General features: G+C 38.5%; 1 protein-coding gene across 2 annotated transcripts in view; it reads left to right on the top strand.

Annotated features, from left to right (window-relative positions):
* The window catches only part of RELN (reelin), a 527,861-nt gene that overhangs the window by 343,635 nt on the left and 163,783 nt on the right, over positions 1–20,443 (top strand). For both annotated transcript variants that reach the window (XM_060107639.1, XM_060107638.1), the window contains exons 13-18: positions 4,230–4,342; positions 5,684–5,892; positions 6,647–6,775; positions 7,485–7,594; positions 11,411–11,477; positions 20,107–20,340. In XM_060107639.1, the coding sequence (XP_059963622.1) occupies positions 4,230–4,342; positions 5,684–5,892; positions 6,647–6,775; positions 7,485–7,594; positions 11,411–11,477; positions 20,107–20,340 (862 nt within the window). The remainder of the gene's footprint in view (positions 1–4,229; positions 4,343–5,683; positions 5,893–6,646; positions 6,776–7,484; positions 7,595–11,410; positions 11,478–20,106; positions 20,341–20,443) is intronic.

Genomic DNA, 20,443 nt, shown 5'->3' with positions numbered 1-20,443 from the left:
CCCAGTATAGTTGAAAGGAAAGACATAAACTGGAACTAGAAAAGTGAACTGAAGCCAGAGTAGTGAGTGACTTTCTTTAACATCATACTGAGGAATTTGGATTCTCCTACTCTAGGCAACATGGAGCCATCAGATGATTTCTGTCAGTTCTATAATATATTCTCATCTTTGTTTTAGAAAGATAATTCTGGCATAGTGTGAAGGAAAGACTGAAATAATCAGAAATTAGAGGATAGAAGACCAGGTAGGATAGGGTTGACAGATTTAGTGAGTGGTGGGGGGGACTTATTTAAATTTAAATTTCAGATAAACAGCGAATAATTTTTTGTATAAGTATTGGTCATGCAATGTATTTTAGCTGGCAACCCTAAGTTAGGGAAGCTATTGCACTGGTCCAAGCAACAAAGGATTTAGGGCAATGATGGTGGCAATAATGTGCAGGAGGGGACAAAGATAGAATAACTGGAGAAGGAACCAACTGAAGTTCACACCCAACTGACTAGGGACTATGAGAACAGTCTTGAGAGGACACATTTCTCTCCTGGGTGTTTGGAAGAATGGTGCCATTTCCCAAAATAGGAAATGTCAAAAATAAGTATGATCACAATAAAGAGCAGGTGTGCAGTGGAGGATTTTGATATTAGATTTGTTGAGGTTGAGGGTTCTGAAAGGCCATATGAAGGCAGAAATTCTACTCAGGGCCTGAATCGGATTTGAAAGTTGTCAGCATACAGGTGATAACTGGAGCCACTAAAGTTGCTGTGTTCTCCCAAGCAGGAGACAGAGTAAGCAAAGGACATGAAAACTCCTTAAGGAGAATCCTCACCTAAGTATAGGTAGAAGGAAAAGGAGTAAACAAAGGATTCTGAGAAAGGGCATAAGGAAATGCAGGAGGAGGGCGTGGTTCTATGCTAAAGAGGGAAAGGAAGAGAGTGGTTCAGGGGTGGGATGACAGGGAGGTGATCAGCAGTGTAGGAAGGCCACAGAGACAGATATCAGAGGTCAACCAGGACAGGGCTGAGAGCCCACCCGTGACTCCCCATGGTGTGGTGCCTGGGAAGCCAAAGAGCATAGAGTTAAAAGAAATGGAGACGTGGCACTGACTGAGAACTGCTCTTTCAGGAAGTTCGCCAGTAAACACAAGGAAAGAAATGGGGTCTGACCTTGAGGAGAAAGCAGAATCCAGCAAAGGTGTTTTTAGGATAGGATAGGGTAGGCTAGGCTAGGCTAGGCTAGGACAGGATGACAGTAGGATAAGGTAGGATAAGACTGGATTCTACAGAAAAGACTTCAAAACTTTGGTAGCTGATAGAAAAGAAAACAATATGGGAAGAGATTTAAGATATGATAGACAGTTTATAAGTAACCCCTCACTAAGTATGGTGCCTTAGGAAAATCAGTGACTGATTGTTAATCTAGACCAGATCACACTCCTTTCTTCTTAGACACTGCCTACGTGTCCTTCCTGGTTTCATCCTTTGGTTCTTATCAGTCTGCTGTGACTACCATTTCTGGAAAATTTGCTCAACTTTCAAAGTTTGGTTCAAGTTCTATTTCCTTCATTCACACATTTTCATTTATACAACACAAATTATTTGAGGACTAGTATCCAGCACTGTTCTTAGAGCCAGAAGGCAGTGAACATGACAAAAGTAACGTAATATACATCATTCATTTGGGTTTTTTGGTTTGTTTTCTTTATTATTCCTTCAACAGATATTTACTTAGCATCTCCTATATACCCAGCCCTTTTAGCCTACACTTGTATCTCTTTTCTCTGAATTTTGACTGCAGTTATGGCAGCACAACACAGTTTACTGCTAATCATCATTCTTTCATGTATATTAGACACATGTATTAGTTACTTGCTAAATTACAAACTTTTTGAGGTCAGGGCTTATCTCCCCTTTAGGCCCAATGTCCCGCACATAGTCAGTAAAAAAAAATCACTTTCTTAATATAAATAAGTGTCTTAAATCTACTTAAACAGGATTTAAAATACTTTAAAACTAACTGTCCATCTAGTTTCTATTGAAATTTTCTGTACCTTAATTGCTGTACAAAACGCCCTTTGAGTCATACCTTTCCACAATACGTCAAAGTGCATGAAGCTGAAGAAGAATCCGTGTCTTTCTGTAGGAGCTGCTGTCACTGAAACTTCACAGAACTGATAAATTGCCCCAAGAGGGATCTTTCAGATAAAGTCTGTCATCATTTTAAAGTCTTGGCTCCTTTTGGACTTTCTTCTTCTGTCATTCTGGGCTGGATGAGCCTCCCATGTGGGTTTCTGTTCTCTCTGAAACTCAGGTGCAGTTCACGAACTGCTCTTGAGAGAGCAGAGAGGATTTACAGGGAACAAATTTTAATGAAATTAGAGAGAATTGATGGTTCAGTTCGTATGTCTCTGGATGTGGTGCTTTAAACCCACACTGCCTGTGACCTTTCACCTTTTTTTGTTCTGTTTTGGTAAGTCTTTCATATGGGCTCAATAGTCAATTCTTAAAAGTTACATTTTAAAAAAGAGAATTTAATTTTCATGAAGGTCTTTCCCCCACCTCTCCCCCCACCAGACTGTCATTTTGAATGGCTTTACTTGCTCTATTTACTATAATCTTAAAGTGTGTAATGAAATGCTAAAAATATGATATCAGTTGTCAAAATCATGAGATTTTTCTCGACAAGTTGCTGCCGTTGAACAATAAACATCTTTTAGGATGAGGTCTACATTATCCCTATATCTGGCTTCTCTATTCTCAGTTCAGATTACGTAACTCAATAAATATTTATTATATGCCAAGTTACATATGTCTGACAGATGTAACATGCCAGATTTCACAAATACCACCATCCAAGTTACTTCTGTTATCATGGTCTTTCTTATACTGGTCAGGTTCTAGCTTTCTTACTTAACATCACATTTCAGTAATTTCTCCCCAGGATCAGACCCCAGTTACCCAGATCGAGTTTAAGCCAGAGACTTGCAATAATTGACACTTTATTTTTTTATACACATAGTGAGTCTGAGGCATTATTTATTGATTTTACTAGATTAACTCTTAAAGGGTAACTTTATTCTAGAGTTTTTGAGGTTGCTTTTTTGTCACCGTAGAGTATTAGCAACAAAAATTGCCTGTAGATAAAAATTAACATTGATGGTGGTTGATTTAAGAACTGGAAGAGGGTTTTTTTGAAAGATAATAATAAAAAGTTAATATTATAAATTTTGGACCTTAGGAGTAGAATATTTGCCAGGAAATCCATGTACATATCGCCACTCCTGCTATTATGTTTGGTGCTGTTATGAAGGATAATGGTGGGTGGGGAGAGGTTTCTGGTTAGACATGTAATCCTTTAAAATCCAGGTTAAGCAGACAATTGATAGAAGCCAGCAGTAATAAGGATTATTGGCCGAATGCGGTAGAATAGAGGGTCAAAGGCTAAGACATAACATCAACTCCTGGCTCTTCCACCAACTGGTTAAATTATCTTCAGTTTCATATACTTCCTCTGTTATTCAGTTGCATCATCAGGATGATCTTAACTACCTCTCAGTTCTAACTTTATATCATTTCATATGACTATAAAGTCGTGTGATAAGGAGTAAACTACTCTATATACCTTCCAAGAATCAAATGAAGTACCAAAAGTAAAAATGTAAGATGAACTGCATCTAAAATACAAATACCCCAATAAAGATGTTAAAAAAAATTTTTTTTCCTAAGTACTAAAAAAAAAAAAATGCAAATACCTAATATGTGCTAAAATATTAAAGATACTACATACAACAGTTTAAGTAACACACTGCTTCGGAAGTCCTTGATTCAGTGAGTCACCACAATTTTTTTTCAAACCATAATCAATAGGTTCTGAACTTCGGCCATAAAGACCTCAAATATAAGGAAGTAATGGTTTATTAAAAAGCAGAGCACACTTCTTTAATGAGAGTTAAAATATGGACAGGTAGTCACAGTTTGTTGCGGACTCTTATTTGAGTGATGTCATTAAGTAAATAGTTACTTTGGCCTTCACAAATGTCAAGTCTTTGATCTTTAGCATGGCCTATCTGAACTATCTTCATAAATGTTTTCTTTGGGTCTGGTTACCTTTGTTTAGGGTCATTCTTAAGTGGCATCTGGGTTTCATAATTATTTTTTATCCTGAAATTTAATACTATGTTTTACTGGTTAATGGATGCAAGTTGGTACTAACACTTAAAATTTTTTGTGCAGGAGGGATTTGTGACCCTGGAGAGTCTCATGAAAATGATATCATCCTGTATGCAAAGACTGAAGGAAGAAAAGAGCACATTTCACTGGATACCCTTTCCTATTCCTCATACAAGGTACCCATGCCAATCTGTGTGTCAGATGGCCCCACCCCAGTCCAGGTCAAAACCATGAAGACCATGCTAGATGCCGTGCTAGAGGATAAATCTCTCTTCTGGCAGCCCAGAAAGTTGCCACATTTCTTTAAAACAGTGACATGGACGTTATTTTAGCGTTCAGTTTTTTTTCCTGATATAAACAAAAAGTGAGGTTTCATCAGGAAGAGTGAATTACAGCCCATTAGAGACAATAAGGAGGAGCCCAATACTCTGACAATTATTCTTGTCCCTAAGAAAGCCCTAAAACTGGCTCTAACTCTGCAGCTTCACAGACTTGGCATCAGGCATAGTGAGTATTAATTTAGCATTTGAGGTTTCCTAGGTAGAAGACATTGTAAAAGTACAGATTGTTATTGCCTTTGCTTTTTTCTTTGATAATTTGAGCCAGAGATTGAGTCTTTTTGGAGCCAGAGATTTGCCCTTTGGATTTAGGACAGATGTTGGCTCTGGTTATTTGCAAACATCTTCAAAATTATGTGACGCTTATCATAAGGTATAAAATTACCCTTTTCTAATAGTAGATGTATTTGTGCTGAGAGTACACTCACACATTCATTATTAGTCAGCCTTCCCTCCACGTTGATGGCACCTTCGGGACTTTAAAAAGCTTGAACACAGCCAGCCTCTAGCATCTCATAGCTTCAGTTAGGAAGACAGGAGATAAACATCAAGGCTAGAATAGGGAACAACCAAAGAAAGTATCCAGTACACTCCACATGCTACGGTCACCCAAGTTATACCATTTGGGATTTCATAATGGACCACTTGCAGCTGTGACTAGGTAGGGTTACACCTGCTCTGGTCAGCTGCATGCCTCAGACCAAATCAATATGTCAGTTATCGAGGATTAACTCTTTGCTCTGGCTGTTTCTGCTTAGAGTCCTATTTTCAGAATACCTAGTTTGGCAAAGAATTCATATTATATATATACACTTTAAAAGAAGACTGATGATGAAATGTAAATGTCAAGTTGCTTTTATCTTGTGCTAAGGTAAATAAAATGGATACATATGCTTTGATAGCTTTTAAAGACCTTAAACCAGTTTATCTTCAGGTAGAGAGGGCCTGATCAGTCACACACAGGGAGTTCCAGGTGTCTGCAAAGGAGGAATTCTGAGTGACTAAAATGAGTGCCCCATGAGGACTTCTACATGAAATAACAAATGGAATATACAGAATATTGCTTGGTGCTTAATCAATGGCAGTTATGTACATAGTAATTGCAAGATTGAATTTAGGAGAATTCACAGACTCCCGTAGGGAAGGTTATGAGTGATTTTGGTTTCCTTTGTTTTGAAGGTTCCATCTTTGGTTTCTGTAGTCATCAATCCTGAACTTCAGACTCCTGCTACCAGATTTTGTCTCAAACAAAAGAACCATCAAGGACATAATAGGAATGTCTGGGCCATAGATTTTTTCCACGTCTTACCTGTTCTCCCTTCTACAATGTCTCACATGATACAGTTTTCCATTAATCTGGGATGTGGAACACAGCAACCTGGGAACAGGTAGGAAGCCGCATTCTGTGCGCCTGTGGACAAATTAACAATGAACACATGGACTTGGCTGTTAAATCAGAGCAACTTCTCAGTAGGTTTTCAGCTGAATTTTTAATAAAATATCCATTAACAAAATACACACTTTCCCTCAAAGGAAGAAAAAAGTTCTGCAATTAATATGTAGAGTATGATTAGATAGATTTTGATTAGAAATGGCTTTATTCTAAGAGCTTGGTTTTAGGTATCAGAGGTGTTTGGAGGAGCTGTGGCAGTCATCCATTCCCACAGATTGCTGAGAGAGCAGAAAAAACAACCAAAGAAAAGCTTGACCCCAGTTGGTTAGTGACCCCGTAATAATAGGCACAGAAATCAATTAGCACTTCAAGAGCTATGACTTCTTGGTTTCACTTGCTGAAGTGTCGCCCTTGTCCTTTCTAAGGATTTTGTCAGTCTGTCATTCACAGGATGAAGCGGCAGTGTGAGACATGGTAATTGCCTTGCCATCTATCAGATTCAGGAGCACAAACTCAAGTTCTCATTTGCTGTCTTTAGAACATATTTTGCTTCTATAGCAGTAATTTAACTGCTTGCCCTTTGAAAGCTGGTCAGACTTCAGTAGAGGGGAAAACAATCACTTTGGAAACAGCCTCTTAATTTTTACAGTAGTTCTACAGATGTGTAATGTACCTCGCCAGAGGTGAGTCATTTCATTACATTTGTTTTCTTTGCCCCTTTTTTGTTGTGCTTGGTCTGGTGTTATCAGTGTCAGCTTAGAGTTTTCTACCAACCATGGGCGTTCCTGGTCCCTGCTCCACACTGAATGTTTGCCTGAGATCTGTGCTGGACCGCACCTTCCCCACAGCACGATCTACTCCTCGGAAAACTACAGTGGGTGAGTGCATTCTAACGTAGCAAGAGATCTGAATCCATGTTGCAGACTCATAGTCAATGAGTAAGCCTGAGATTAGTGTTTTGGGCATAACAGGTAAGGAAGCTGCCTTCTCTTTTTCAGCTGATTTAGTAATGATCTCATTTTTAAAACAGACAGTAACTTTGGTAAATCTGATGCAAGATCACAATTTGTAGAGTCATTCATTCTTTAGGTATTTGGCTTTTATATTTTGGATTACATAAATTTAAGTTCTATACGGTGACCCTATAGTTACTGCCAAAAGGCTTATTGCCAAAATACTTACTTAAGAAAAGATGCAACGTAGACAAGTGAAAGAAAGTCAAGCTTTGGAATTGAACCTGGGCTCAAATCCTGGTTCTGCTGGCTATTGATACTTGTGTAATGCTATTTACTCTAACTTTCCACTTCTTTCCACGTAAATTAACGACAATGATTGACCCCCTTAAGGACTGTTAAGAGAATTAAAGATGACTATGTAAAATACTTGCCACTTCACAGGATAAGCACTAGATAATTAGATCAACAAACTCCACAGGTGAATTTAAAGAGTTTATTGCCAAACTTAAGTGCTATCTCAAGCATACAGAGACTAGAACATCAAAAGCACGTAAAATAGATTCAAAAGATGTGAACATGGATGTGAAGCTGTTTTGTGCTAAGAAGCTCTTTTGTGCTAAATTTCTTGCAGGTGGAACCGAATAACGATTCCCCTTCCTAACGCAGCACTAACCCGGGATACCAGAATTTGCTGGAGACAAACGGGACCAATCCTTGGAAACATGTGGGCAATTGATAATGGTTAGTTTATGTCTGTCATAATCACATGCCATTAATGTAGCGTCTTCCTGTGCTTCTGTTCATCAGCACAGACTTAATCACCCTTCTAAGTCATGGTCTCGCGATTCATTAAATGCCCTTTCTTCCCTTTCTCCTTTGCATTCCGTTAGAAGCCCAGGGATGCACAATCAGAAAAAAAGACAGCGGAGTCAGCAATATTAGAGGCTAGAATGTTTCAACATACATTATTATTATTTTTTTTTCTTTTTTTTGCGGCATGTGGGCCTCTCACTGTCGTGGCCTCTCCCGTCGCGGAGCACAGGCTCCGGACGCGCAGGCCCAGCGGCCATGGCTCACGGGCCCAGCCGCTCCGCGGCACATGGGATCCTCCCAGACCGGGACACGAACCCGTATCCCCTGCACCGGCAGGCGGACTCTCAACCACTGCGCCACCAGGGAGGCCCAACATACATTATTTTAAAATGCATAAAGTCATGAAACTCAGACTTGCAGTTGATGACAAGGGATATCCTAAGATTTTCCCTGAATGTTTTCTACAAAATTAACATACATACCATCCTGCATGTATTAAAATAAGACCCATTCTTCTCTTAGTAGCTACCACAACATCTGGAATGCTTCTCCTGTAGATGCAGACACCACACATCAGGAAACATCATCTCTAAAATGAAACTTCTGAAGTGAAACTTTTACCTCTTTTTCAGAAAACAGTATAAAAGGAAAATTCAGAAATACATAAAATATCCTATGTTATCTTTAATTTTTAAGTGAATTGTTGATAAACAATGTTGTTGCATTACATTAAAGCCAATATCACTTATGACAAGTGCACTTGAGAAAAGATAATATTTAATCTATTGGAGTGCATGACCGTAAATTTCTTATATTTTTTAATTAATAGCCAACTCTTTTAATAATTCTCATTGCAGGCAGATTCATAGATTCCCTATTTTCAGAGAGTATATAAATCTGACTGAAGAGTTATACTACAATGAAGTAGAGGGAAGGAAGGAAGGACAAAATATCAATACTTAAGCAAATGTAGTAGTATAGCCACTGACTTGTGTCCGTTTTATGAAGGAAAAGCCTACACTGTTGTTTCATGCTGATTTTCCATCTCTTAATAATATTTTTGTTATTTTTGAAAATTTAAAAATCGATACATAATTCAAGAAGTTTTACATTCTTGAAACTCAGGAGTAACTCAGGCAAGATAATTTGCTGATGAGCCAATGTAAATTTTTTAAACAATCTGTATTCAAAGAAGACCAATAAAAGACCCAGACTTCAAAGACCATATGAGCTGTATGGATATAAACATGGACACAAACATAGTGTATTTGCAAAAATGTCTAAGGATGAATTTGTTAAAATGGAATTTCTCCATTGGTAGACTATTTTGCATAGTATTTGAATTACTACACCTGTTAATTAGCTCTAGGGAATGAGTATGTGCCTCTGGATTATGGGATATGGATGACATTTTCCTGCTGTCATACTTTTCAATGGTCCTATAATGAACTTAGATTACTTTAAATAATCATAAAAGAAATTGGAAAATCAGTAATGAAATAAAGCATATAAGGAAACTAAGAGCACAAATGAAGTCATATAAGCCTGTGAAAAGAATATCTAAATTTCCTAAAGAAGGCTAGTACAACATGATTCTAAGTCAGAAAGTGTTTGCTATAACATCCTGAGTTCCCAACATCAAGCTTTGAGTAGAATGAGAAAAGATAAAAATACATGGAATAGGCATGGTTAGGAGTGTGGGTCGAATGCAGAACTAGAGGCAGAATCTCTTAAATTCTGATATTATTCTATACATGAGGCTTTCTCAGAAGCAGAACCTGCTCTCTGGTTTTTTCGAAAGGCAAGAGGAGGATACACTGTCACTCCTTCCCAAGGGAAATGTGTGTCAACTTGCCAAAGAACCCTTGAAGTCTCCTTCATTTCACTATGGAATTTCAGAATCATATCAAAGAAAACAAACAGAAAAAAACAGATCAATATTGGAAATTATCCTGAAATTCTTAGCAAAATGGAAGATCCTAGAGCCCAATATGTTTATTACCACTTTTTAATTTTTTAAACTTGATTGCATCAATGATAATAGTGAAGAAAACTGTCTTTTCCACACTCTTAGAAAAACAGAGCCTGTAAATTTACTCAAACTGCAAGTCCTAATGACTTCATCATTAGCAGGGAAAGATGACAACAAAATTCTTATTTCCAATTTTTTCATTGACTTGGAAAGTCTTATTCTACTGTTGAGTTTTTTTTAATGATGGGGACTCTTTGATGTATGACATTGGTACACTATAGGGCAGCCTCGCAGAATGCAATGAACCGCTTACAGGACTTAGAGCAAATCCTACAGCAGCCATAAAATCAAGAGCGCTGGGAAAACAATCCATACACTCTTCCATGTTAAAGAAGGATGAAGCCCCTTTCTGATTCCTCAGCACTCAGTGTCCAGTGTAGCCATCAAAGCAGGTGGGGCAGGAAGGTGGCAAAGGATACTTGACTCCAGTATGAGATGATGCTCATAACCATATGGTGCCAGGTTCCAGGTATGAAACATTTAATTTATTCTTTCCTCAAGGAATATTATCCCACTTTAAAGGATAGGGACACCGAGGCTTAGACAGGATAAATCACTTATCCACAGTTTCCCAGGTGAAGCCAAAATTTGAATCCAGGGTTTTTTGACACCTAAAACCAATACCTTTTGAACAACTGAGCCTGCTATCTAATCTCTTCCTAAACCAACAGTTTCCTTGAGAAAGAGTTTTTCCACTGGCCTGCTTTGCATCTCATTAGCTCTCATTTCCCTAACAGCTGCACCTGTTAATTGACTTCCAGGGATTAAATGCTTGTAGAAGCATAGACCACAGGAAAGTTTTTTAAAAAAATAAAATTGCTTAACTCTTTTGATGTGATTACAAGACAGAGGAGAAAATGATAATGAATAGTAAGTTTGTTTGTGCCTGAAATTGAATACGTGAGGTCTCGGTAACTATTGCGTCTCTAATTCCTCATTGGTTTGTCCCACTTTCACACTATTTGGTGTGTTACTGATTGTACTGATTATCAAAAGGTTTAATATCTTTACATGTATTTGAGTCTGAGTATCTCAGAACCTACCATTCGACAGTCAGGGGCCCTTTTCTCGGCATTCCCAAGGTTAGAATTTAGGTTTGTAATATCATTATCTGTCCAGCCCACCATTTAAAAAAAGGTCTGCATTGTAGAGAAGACTTTATGCTCAACCACAGATTTTAACTCCCCACTTCAGGAAGGATGAATTAATGTTTAGAAATACATATAACAATCATCTGCAGTGGTATAGATTTTCCTCAGATGAACATGAAATTATAGTTTTTTTAATTAAATTATAATCTATTTATTTTTTGATATATCAGATTGATCCTTTCTAAATTCTTTATTTCCACCTGAAGAATATAAACTTTGTGGAGAGTTCAAAACAGAAGCACTAATATTCTGCCTGAAATGATGTTAGCTGAAGAGATTCCATTAAGGAACCCAAGTCATATGGCCCTACTTTCTCTGCTATGAATGATTAAAATCTTGAAAGGATTATTTAAGTTAAAAGAGTTCTGGCAGATTTGTAACTAAGCACTTACCTTGTCACGCAGCACTCTATATGTCATCTGGATTCCTGTGCACAACATACATACAAGGAACGAGATTTCATGGGTATTGCTTCACAAAATTGTTTCACATGCTGATGGTGTTCTTAGTTGTCTTTCCAGTGATTTTGCCATCTTTCACATGCTCTCTTTTGCCCTGCAGTTTATGTTGGTCCATCGTGTCTCAAATTCTGTTCTGGCAGAGGACAGTGCACTCGACATGGTTGCAAGTAAGCAGTTCTGAGTAATATCTATACTTCTCTTTTTTGATATGTGCTTTATATACTGAAACCATGGGTCATATTAGTTTGTTTTAATTTCCTTTTTAGGCTTTTAAGGTCTTTGCAAGACTAAAAGTAGCATACTCCAAATGGAATTTAAGTGTAATAGAATATTAAATGTATTTTGTAAGTGGAAGTTGCTTAATAAATAAATTTTCTCTTAGGCTAAATTGTGAACAAATGTAAATTTGTGAATGTAAATGTAAATATGTAAATTTGTGAACAAATTTGAATTCTTCATAGTTTGATGGCTGCCTTTTCCAACTTTAGTTTCTTTAGTCTGGTATTTCCCCATAAACTTGTTCTGGTGTTCATGAGTCATATTTTAATTCCTGGCATGCTTTGTAAATGAATTATAAAAATCAATAATGACCCACAGACCCAATGTTCAAGGAAACTGGAGTGGGCCAAATTAACAGATTTGATAAGAAAATTCACCTCTAAATGTAACTTCAAATCTTGCTTACTTTTGAAAATCTTTTGAGTCTTCAAAATGACATATAAAGAATTTTATATAATAATGATGTTGAATATGAAGTATGAAATTACACATAAATAGCTTAATATCCAGTCACCATGAGAGCATTGCATTATATTTATTTATAGCAAGAATGGATAGTCATTATGTCATTCACCTATAATATTTAATTATAAGATATCCTGAGAATTACTGAAACCACAGTCTTTTTTATACAGATAAGTTTTCAACAATGGGTCATCTAGTCTCTCTTCTTGTCCTCCAAACAAAAAAGAGTCATTAATTAATTAGCCAATTAAATAATTAATTAATGGAAAAATCATAAAAGTGCTTTGAACCTGATCATTTAGAAATTATATGTATGAGGCAAGACATTGGTCACCACTGAGATTAGAGTGTCGGGTTAACTTTGTTATTTAATTGAAGTATACTTGCTTTACAATATTGTGTTAGTTTCAGGTGTACATCATAGTGATTTAGTATTTTTGCAGGTTATATTTCTTTATAGGTTATATAGTTCCCTGTGCTATACAGTAAATCTTTGTTGCTTATCTATTTTATGTATAGTAGTTTGTATCTGTTAATCCCCTATCCCTAATTTGTCTCTCTCCTCTCCCTCTCCCCTTCCAAACCATAAAAAGTTTGTTTTCTGTGTCTGTGAATCTGTTTCTGTTTTGCTATATACATTAATTTGTATTATTTTTTAGATTCCACATATAAGTGATATCATATAATATTTGTTTTTCTCTTTCTGACTTATTTCAAAAAGCATAATATTCTCTAGGTCCATCCACATTGCTGCAAATGGCAGCATTTCATTCTTCTTTATGTCTGAGTAATATTCCATTTTATATATTACATATACCACATCCTCTAAGGTAAATCATCTGTTAATGGGCACTTGGGTTGCTTCTATATCTTGGCTATTATAAATAGTACTGCTATGAACATTGGGGTGCACGTATCTTTTCGAATTAGAGTTTTTGTTTTTTCCGGATATATACCCAGGAGTGGAATTGTTGGATCATATGGTAGTCCTGTTTTTAGTTTTTTAAGGAACCTCCATACTCTTTTCCAAATAGCTGCACCAATTTACATTCCCACCAAAGGTGTACAAGAGTTCCCTTTTCTCCACATCCTCTCCAAAATTATTGACAGGTATGTACTTATTGCCATTTTATTTCCTGTTTTCCAGTTGTTTTTATAGTTCTTCTTTGTTCATTTCTTTGTCTTTTTGTTTTTCCTATTGTAGCTTGATGATTTTCTTTTGTAGTATGCTTGAATTTCTTTCTTTTTGATTTTTGTGTATCTCTTTTATATGTTTTATTTGTGGCTTCACATATGTTGACCCATAATTATATCTACTTGCTTTAAACTGATAAAACTGATAATTTAAATTCAAATACATTCTAAAAAACCTACATTTTTTACTCTCCTCACCCACATTTTGTGTTTTGGCTGTCATTTTTTACATCTTCATGCTTATCCCTATACTGTTTATTGTAGTTATGGTTGCTTTTATAATTTTTCTGTTTTTTAATCTACATACTGGCTTATTTAAGTGATCTTCAGTCCTCACTATATATTTTCCTTTCCTATTGGGATTTTCCCTTTGCTATAGGTTCTTGCTTCTTTTACCATTTAGAGGAGACCCTTCAATATTTATTTTAGGGTAGGTTTAGTATTGCTGAATTCTTTTAGTTTTTGCTTCTCTGAGAAGTTCTTTGTCTCTCCTTCTGTTTAAAATGATAATCTTACTGGGTAGAGTATCCTAGGTTGCAGATTCTCCCTTTCAGGACTTTGAATATACCATGCCACTCCCTTCTGGCCGAAAAGTTTCTGCAGAGAAATCAACCGATAGCCTTATAGGGTTTCCCTTGTGTATGACTGTTTTTCTCTTGCTGCCTTTAGAATTCTCTATCTTCAACTTTTGCCATTTTTATTATATGTCTTAGTGTGGGTCTCTTTGGGTTCATCTTGTTTGGGACCCTCTGTGCTTCCTGCACCTGAATGTTTCCTTCTTTAGGGTGGGGAAGTTTTCAGCCGTAATTTCTCCAAATACATTTTTAATCCCCTTCTCTCTCTTCTCCTTCTGGAACCCATTATGCATATGTTGGCATGTTTTATATTATCCCATAGATCTCATATGTTGCTTTCATTTTTTTCATTTGTTTTTCTGTCTGCTGTTCTGATTAATTTCCATTATTCTATCTTCCAGACCATTTATGCATTATTCTGTATTATTTATTTAGCTATTCATTGCTTCTACAGTGTTTTTTATCTCAGAAATTGAATTATCTGTTTTTGATTGGGTCATCTCTGTAGTTGCTAGTTCCTTGTTAAGATGATCTGCATTTATATTGATAGTCTTTCTTAATTCAGTTAGCATTTATATTACCAACTTTTTTAAAAAATATACAACGTGAGAGTTGTGATTTGACTTTTAAGAATTTTCTCGTCTTTTATAAATTTTTTTTGGCTGTACCACATGGCACGTTGGATCTTAGTTCCCTGACCAGGGATCGAATCCATGCCCTCTGCATTGGAAGCGCAGAGTCTTTTTTTTATTTTTTATTTTTTTTGCTTTATAACAAATTTAATCAGTTATACATATACATATGTTCCCATATCCCCTCCCTTTTGCATCTCCCTCCCACCCTCCCTATCCCACCCCTCCAGGCGGTCACAAGGAAGCGCAGAGTCTTAACCACTGGACCGCCAGGGAAGTCCCTATTACCAAATTTTTGAATCTGTGTCTGGTAGACTAATTATCTCTGTTCCATTATTTTTTTCAGGGGTTTTCTCTTGCTCTTTCAATTGGGAGTAGTTACTCTGCCTTTTCATTTTACTTAACTTTCTCTGTCTTTATGGATTTAGGTGAAACAGTTATCTATTGTGGCCTTGAAGGTTTTTTGTTTGGCTGCACTGGGTCTTCATTGCTCTGCCTGGGCTTTCTCTAATTGTGGTGAGTGGGGGCCACTCTTCATTGCGGTGCGTGGGCTTCTCATTGCGGTGGCTTCTCTTCTTGTGGAGCACAGGCTCTAGGTGTGCAGGTTTCAGTAGTTGTGGTGTACAGGCTCAGTAGTTGTAGTTCACGGGCTTAGTTGCTCCGCGACATGTGGGATTGTCCTAGACCAGGGCTCGAACCTGTGTCCCCTGCATTGGCAGGCGGATTCTTAACCACTGCACCACCAAGGAAGCCTAAGGGGGTGTTTTTATGTGAGAGCATCCCCATGTAGACTGCATGGGCCCAGTGTCTTTGGTGTGAGGACTGGATTGGACGAGGATGCCAGCCACATCTTTCCTCAGGGTCTGCTGGCCACTATCACCTTGATAGGGGGTGTGGTTGATGCTGGAGGAGCTAGAGCCAGCGCAAGGTGTGAGGCGGGACTTCCTCTCTGCTCCATGAGTGTTGGAGCCATGTCAGGGGTGGGGTCTGCTCTACAATTGCTGGAGGGGAAGACCTGAGGGTTGGGCTCCAGCTGGCTCTGTTCCCTTTAAGTGTGCGTTATGCCTTCTCCTGGCACTGGGGCCTTTGCCCCAGTGGAGGAGAGTGCTGAAGTAAGTGAGGCTACTGCATGTACAGAAGTCTGATGTGCTGCTTGTGTAGGTATCTGCAGCTCTGCTCAGATGCAACCCAAGTTTGCATCCTTTGCCTGTTGTCATTTCCTAGATCTAGTGCAAGGTTGTGGCATGGAGTGAGCGGAGCCAGAGAGTTTGCTCAGCTGGGACTGGGGGTCGGTGCTTTTGGTTGCAGGAATTGAAGCGGCTGAGCCGCCATCAGAGGTCTGGGTTGCTTATGGGGGGTGTAAGCGCAACAGTGGCCGTCGCCGCCCCACATGGACCACACCCCAAGCCCCCAAGCCTCCTCTTTGTCCCTAGATCGAGTTTTCTCCCAGGACCTGTCTTCCCCAGATCGAGCACCAAGCTGTGGCATGGAGTGGGCAGGGCTGGAGCATTTGCTTGGCTGGGAGCCAGTCGCAGGGGCTTCAGCAGCTGCACTGCCATTAGGGGTCTGTGCTGCTTTCATGGTGCTGCCAGAGTAAGCTGCACTGCCCCTCCCAAACCCCAGGCCCCCCAGGCTGCTCCTGTGCCCCTATATCAAGTTTTCTCCCAGGACCTGGCAGCTCTAGATCCAATGCCAAGCTGTGATGTGGAGTGGGCAGGGTTGGAGCATTTGTTCAGCCGGGAATGGGGATCACAGTGTGTTGATGGTGGGGGCTGGAGGAGCTGTGTTGTCACCGGAGGTCTGGGCTGCCTCAGAAGCGCTGTTTAGTAAGAAGCAACAATGGCCGCTGCCCTACCGAGACCACACCCCAGGCCATTTCTGCGTCCTTACATGGAGTCTTTTCCCAGGTCCTGGTTGCCCTAGATCCCATGCCAAGCCATGTTGCAGAGTGAGCAGGACCGGACTGTTCACCTAGCCTGGAATGGGGAGCACGGCGAGGTAGCAGCCACTGGTCCAGAGCTCGCTCTGCACTGTCTGTTGGCAAGCCAGCACCCGTGCGTTCCTTGCGCGTGGAGTCTAGGCTTCTCCAGCCCTTCTCTCTGTCCCAGCTGTTCTCCCAGCAGCCAAAGGGGCTTGTCTCCTCCATGTAGGACCCCAGGACTGGGACGCCCAATCTGTGGCTCACTTCCCAGGGTGAGGGTCCAACCATCCAGTCCTTCCTTTCCTCTTAGACCCCTCCCAGAGGTACAGGTCCCAAACTGATGCCTTTTTTTCCCACCCTGCCTGGTTACATGACCATCTTTCTTTGCAGCCTTGGCTGTATAGGAGTTCTTCTGCCGGTTTCCCGTTAGTTTTCCATGAGAATTGTTCCACATATAGGTATATTTTTGATGTGTTTGTGGGTGGGGGGAGGTGAGCCCCACGTCCTCTCACTCTGCCATCTTGAGCCTCAGGTTAACTTTCTAAGTGTATTTCAATGAATTTAGTTAACAGAGATATCACTCTGTGCAATGGAAATGTTTATAATGGAAATGTACGTAAAGAATTGAAAAGTTCCCACTTGTATCTCAAAATAGAATAAGCATCTCTGCCCTTTTTAATAAAACCACCAGCTCCTGCCCAGAAACACTGACTTGTTAGATCTATGAAACATCAGCTGGTGTTTGCCTCAAGTTTATCTTCATTCATTATCCATAACCAGATCATTCTCTTGTTTAGTGCATTTCAAATAAAATTAACACAGAGAAGCCAGACATTTTTGTAATTCCTGAAGTTGTTCTGAAAAGTTTTGAAAACAAATTATCTAAAATGACAGCTGCTTTTATTAATGAAAATAGAAAGTGCTATTTCTAAAATACCTATCTATAATTATAACAGTTATACTTTGCACTTCATTATTTTGTGTACAATATCTCTGTTAGCATTAAATGCTTTTGTTAGGCAACCATCTGTTTCACCCACGATGGATGCAAACAGAAATCTGAATGGCAGTTTTATGCCTTCTGGGCATTTTTTTGATACTATACATTATCCTGAATAATAATGGCCTTTTCTTCCTGCTGAGGTTTTGCAAAATATTGTCACCACTTGGAACTTTAATTTTTCCCCTATTTGTGACAAAGTTTGATGTAATATTCATTGGCTTTGTTCATTTGTGACTGGGCTAAATGTTTGGCCACTACCTCTTTTTCCAGCAATATACACCTTTCAATTTTGAGCAGAATTCCACAGAAACGTAATTCATATTCAATACCACTTATTTCCTTTAAACAGATCCTTGAATTTCGGCCTCTGCAGCTCTTTTTCTCCCCATTTCACTCCCTTAGTCACTACCATTGTTTGCCAACAGGATTCCATCTTTCCTGCTTTCTAACACTTTCTTGCCTGTGTACAATCCCCGGGCCTGATTTTCTAAACTGACAACTTATTATCCTGTTAAGCTCATTTCTGTTAGAGATGCTAGTGAGAAGGACAGAGAGTACTAGAAACCTTCCTACACAAGTGTTATCCATGTGTCTTAACAATGGAGCCTTTTCCCCTGACATGCAGGGTGACCATAATGCCACATTTAAGGGTGGGTAGATGAACCAGTAGGGGACATATTTGGAGTCAGAAGAGCCTCTGGTCATTCCTGAAATCCCCTGTGTGTGCCAGCCTACTATTTTGCTGCAAAACAAAGGCTACAAAGGTATTATAAATGTATTTGAGTGAAATCCTTACCAGCATTTTATCCCAATTATGTAACTTTTGTTTAAAAGTATACTTTCAAAATGGGAACTGACTCCAGTGTGAGTCTTCTTTAAATGATCACCAGTTTCCCCCAGTCAGTAGGCTGAAGAAAACGCATTTAATACACAGATATGCATTTGCCCTGAAAAGCACTCTGGCAATAGATAGTGTTATTGGGGGACATTAATTCCAATTTGTGGCCATGGTAAACTATATTGTTTTCGAATGTTAAAATGTGTCCTCTTTAGCTGACTTTTTATCCTTTTTAGAAACTGTTTGGCTCTTCAGAGTTGGCCTAAGTCAAGGAGGTAACATGTGAAAGAAGTGAACTGTTTGAGGCTTATTTACCTGCTCTGTAAATATTGGTTTTCTTTCCCACTCCCATCCCTAACGCCAAGACAACCTCAACTTCATGCTACAGTAGTTCTTGGCATTCTAGGGTGCAACCTTTTTGATAAAATGATGGTAACTATAAACCCCCCCAAGAATATCCAGTACACATAAAATTTGGCATTTGATTTCAGGACATTCACACACTCCATGGACCCTCTGTGAGGCCAGCATAGATCCCAGTTTCTGCACTAGTGCTAAAGAAATAACCTTATGAGTTGTGCCATAATATCACTTCATCGGTCCACTTGCTTTATAAAAGGCTTGTTTCACAGACTCACAGACATAGAAAACAAACTTATGGTTACCAAAGGGGGAAAGGGGTGGTAGAAGGATAAATTAGGAGTTTGGAATTAGCAGATACACACTACTATATATATAATAGATAAACAACTAGGACCTACTGTATAACACAGAGAACTATATTCAATATCTTGTAATAAACCATAATGGAAAAGAATATGAAAAAGAATATATGTATGTATAACTGAATCACTTTGCTGTATACCAGAAACTAACACATTATAAATCAACTGTACTTCAATAAAAAATTAAAAATAAATAAATAAAAATAAAAGGCTTGCTTCAAATTTTAGAAAGTTTTGAATGCTTAGATGAGAGCCCTGCCACCCACCCAAAAAGACACCAATTTAATTTTATAATGGGAAACATAGTAAATATAGTGAGAAAGAAATAGTGCAATAAAAATAAAGAATTTGAAACTAATTCCCGATGAGCAAACTCCTTAAAATATAGAAAGTTTCTGATATTCAATTGTTAAGTCCTCTGTGATGAGTTTTCTCACTGATAGATAACTCAGGGAGCTCCATATATATTCTAGTCAGCTAAAATAAATACGGCACATCCTTACATGGCAGCAGGCAGGCTGGTGTGTGTGTGTGTGTGTGTGTGTGTTTCTTGAAGCACCGCTAATGTGGAATTCCACTGAGAGACAACACAGTTCTGCTAAGGACATCTATCTAGGTCAAGGGTGTATACATTCCCCTTATAATGCCAATCTAGTTTCCAATCTTTTCCAAATATTTCCAGTAATTACTGTCAAAAACAGAGTGTGTATTTTTACATTTGTTCTTAAAGGAAATTTATTCTAGATATCTTATAGAAGTATTTTATTTATGTTGTTTCTTTTACAAATTTAATGAACATCATTGTGAATAAAATTACATACATATAATATACCTTTTACAAAGATTTTAAATTGGAAATGTGCACAAGCATAGATGCATTTGCAGGTACATTACTGGCATTGGTTGAAGGTGAGTGCCGAATTATTGTTTTAATCATAAGCTTTTTTTTTACAGCAGGACTGTGCAAAGGCTGTATTCTTTTGGGATATTTACAATTACTTCTCCCATATCAAGTCTTCACATTCAGTATTCTCCAAAAACGAATGAGCCTTGGTTACCATTCAATCCAGTCCTGGCCTCTGGACTTCCTCATCCCCAAAGTAGATAAAAGAATCCCTGAAAGGGCCAACAGTTTAAGATTTAATATCATGGTTTCTTTTTCAGGTGTGACCCTGGATTTTCTGGCCCAGCTTGTGAGATGGCATCCCAGACATTCCCAATGTTTATTTCTGAAAGCTTTGGCAGTTCCAGGCTCTCCTCTTACCATAACTTTTACTCTATCCGTGGTGCTGAAGTCAGCTTTGGCTGTGGTGTCTTGGCCAGTGGTAAGGCCCTGGTTTTCAACAAAGATGGGAGGCGTCAGCTAGTTACATCTTTCCTTGACAGCTCACAATCCAGGTGAGTTAAAGCAGGGTGGAATACATACAGAAACAAGATAACAATTGAATTCAGATCTATTAATTTTCAATTTTTTTCTTGTTTACTAATATATATCTTCTGA

This window comes from Mesoplodon densirostris, chromosome 9 (genome assembly GCF_025265405.1).
Source record: "Mesoplodon densirostris isolate mMesDen1 chromosome 9, mMesDen1 primary haplotype, whole genome shotgun sequence".
In the NCBI taxonomy this organism is placed as follows: domain Eukaryota; kingdom Metazoa; phylum Chordata; class Mammalia; order Artiodactyla; family Ziphiidae; genus Mesoplodon; species Mesoplodon densirostris.
Note: the sequence above shows the minus strand (reverse complement) of the source record. Positions and strands in the feature narration are given on the sequence as shown.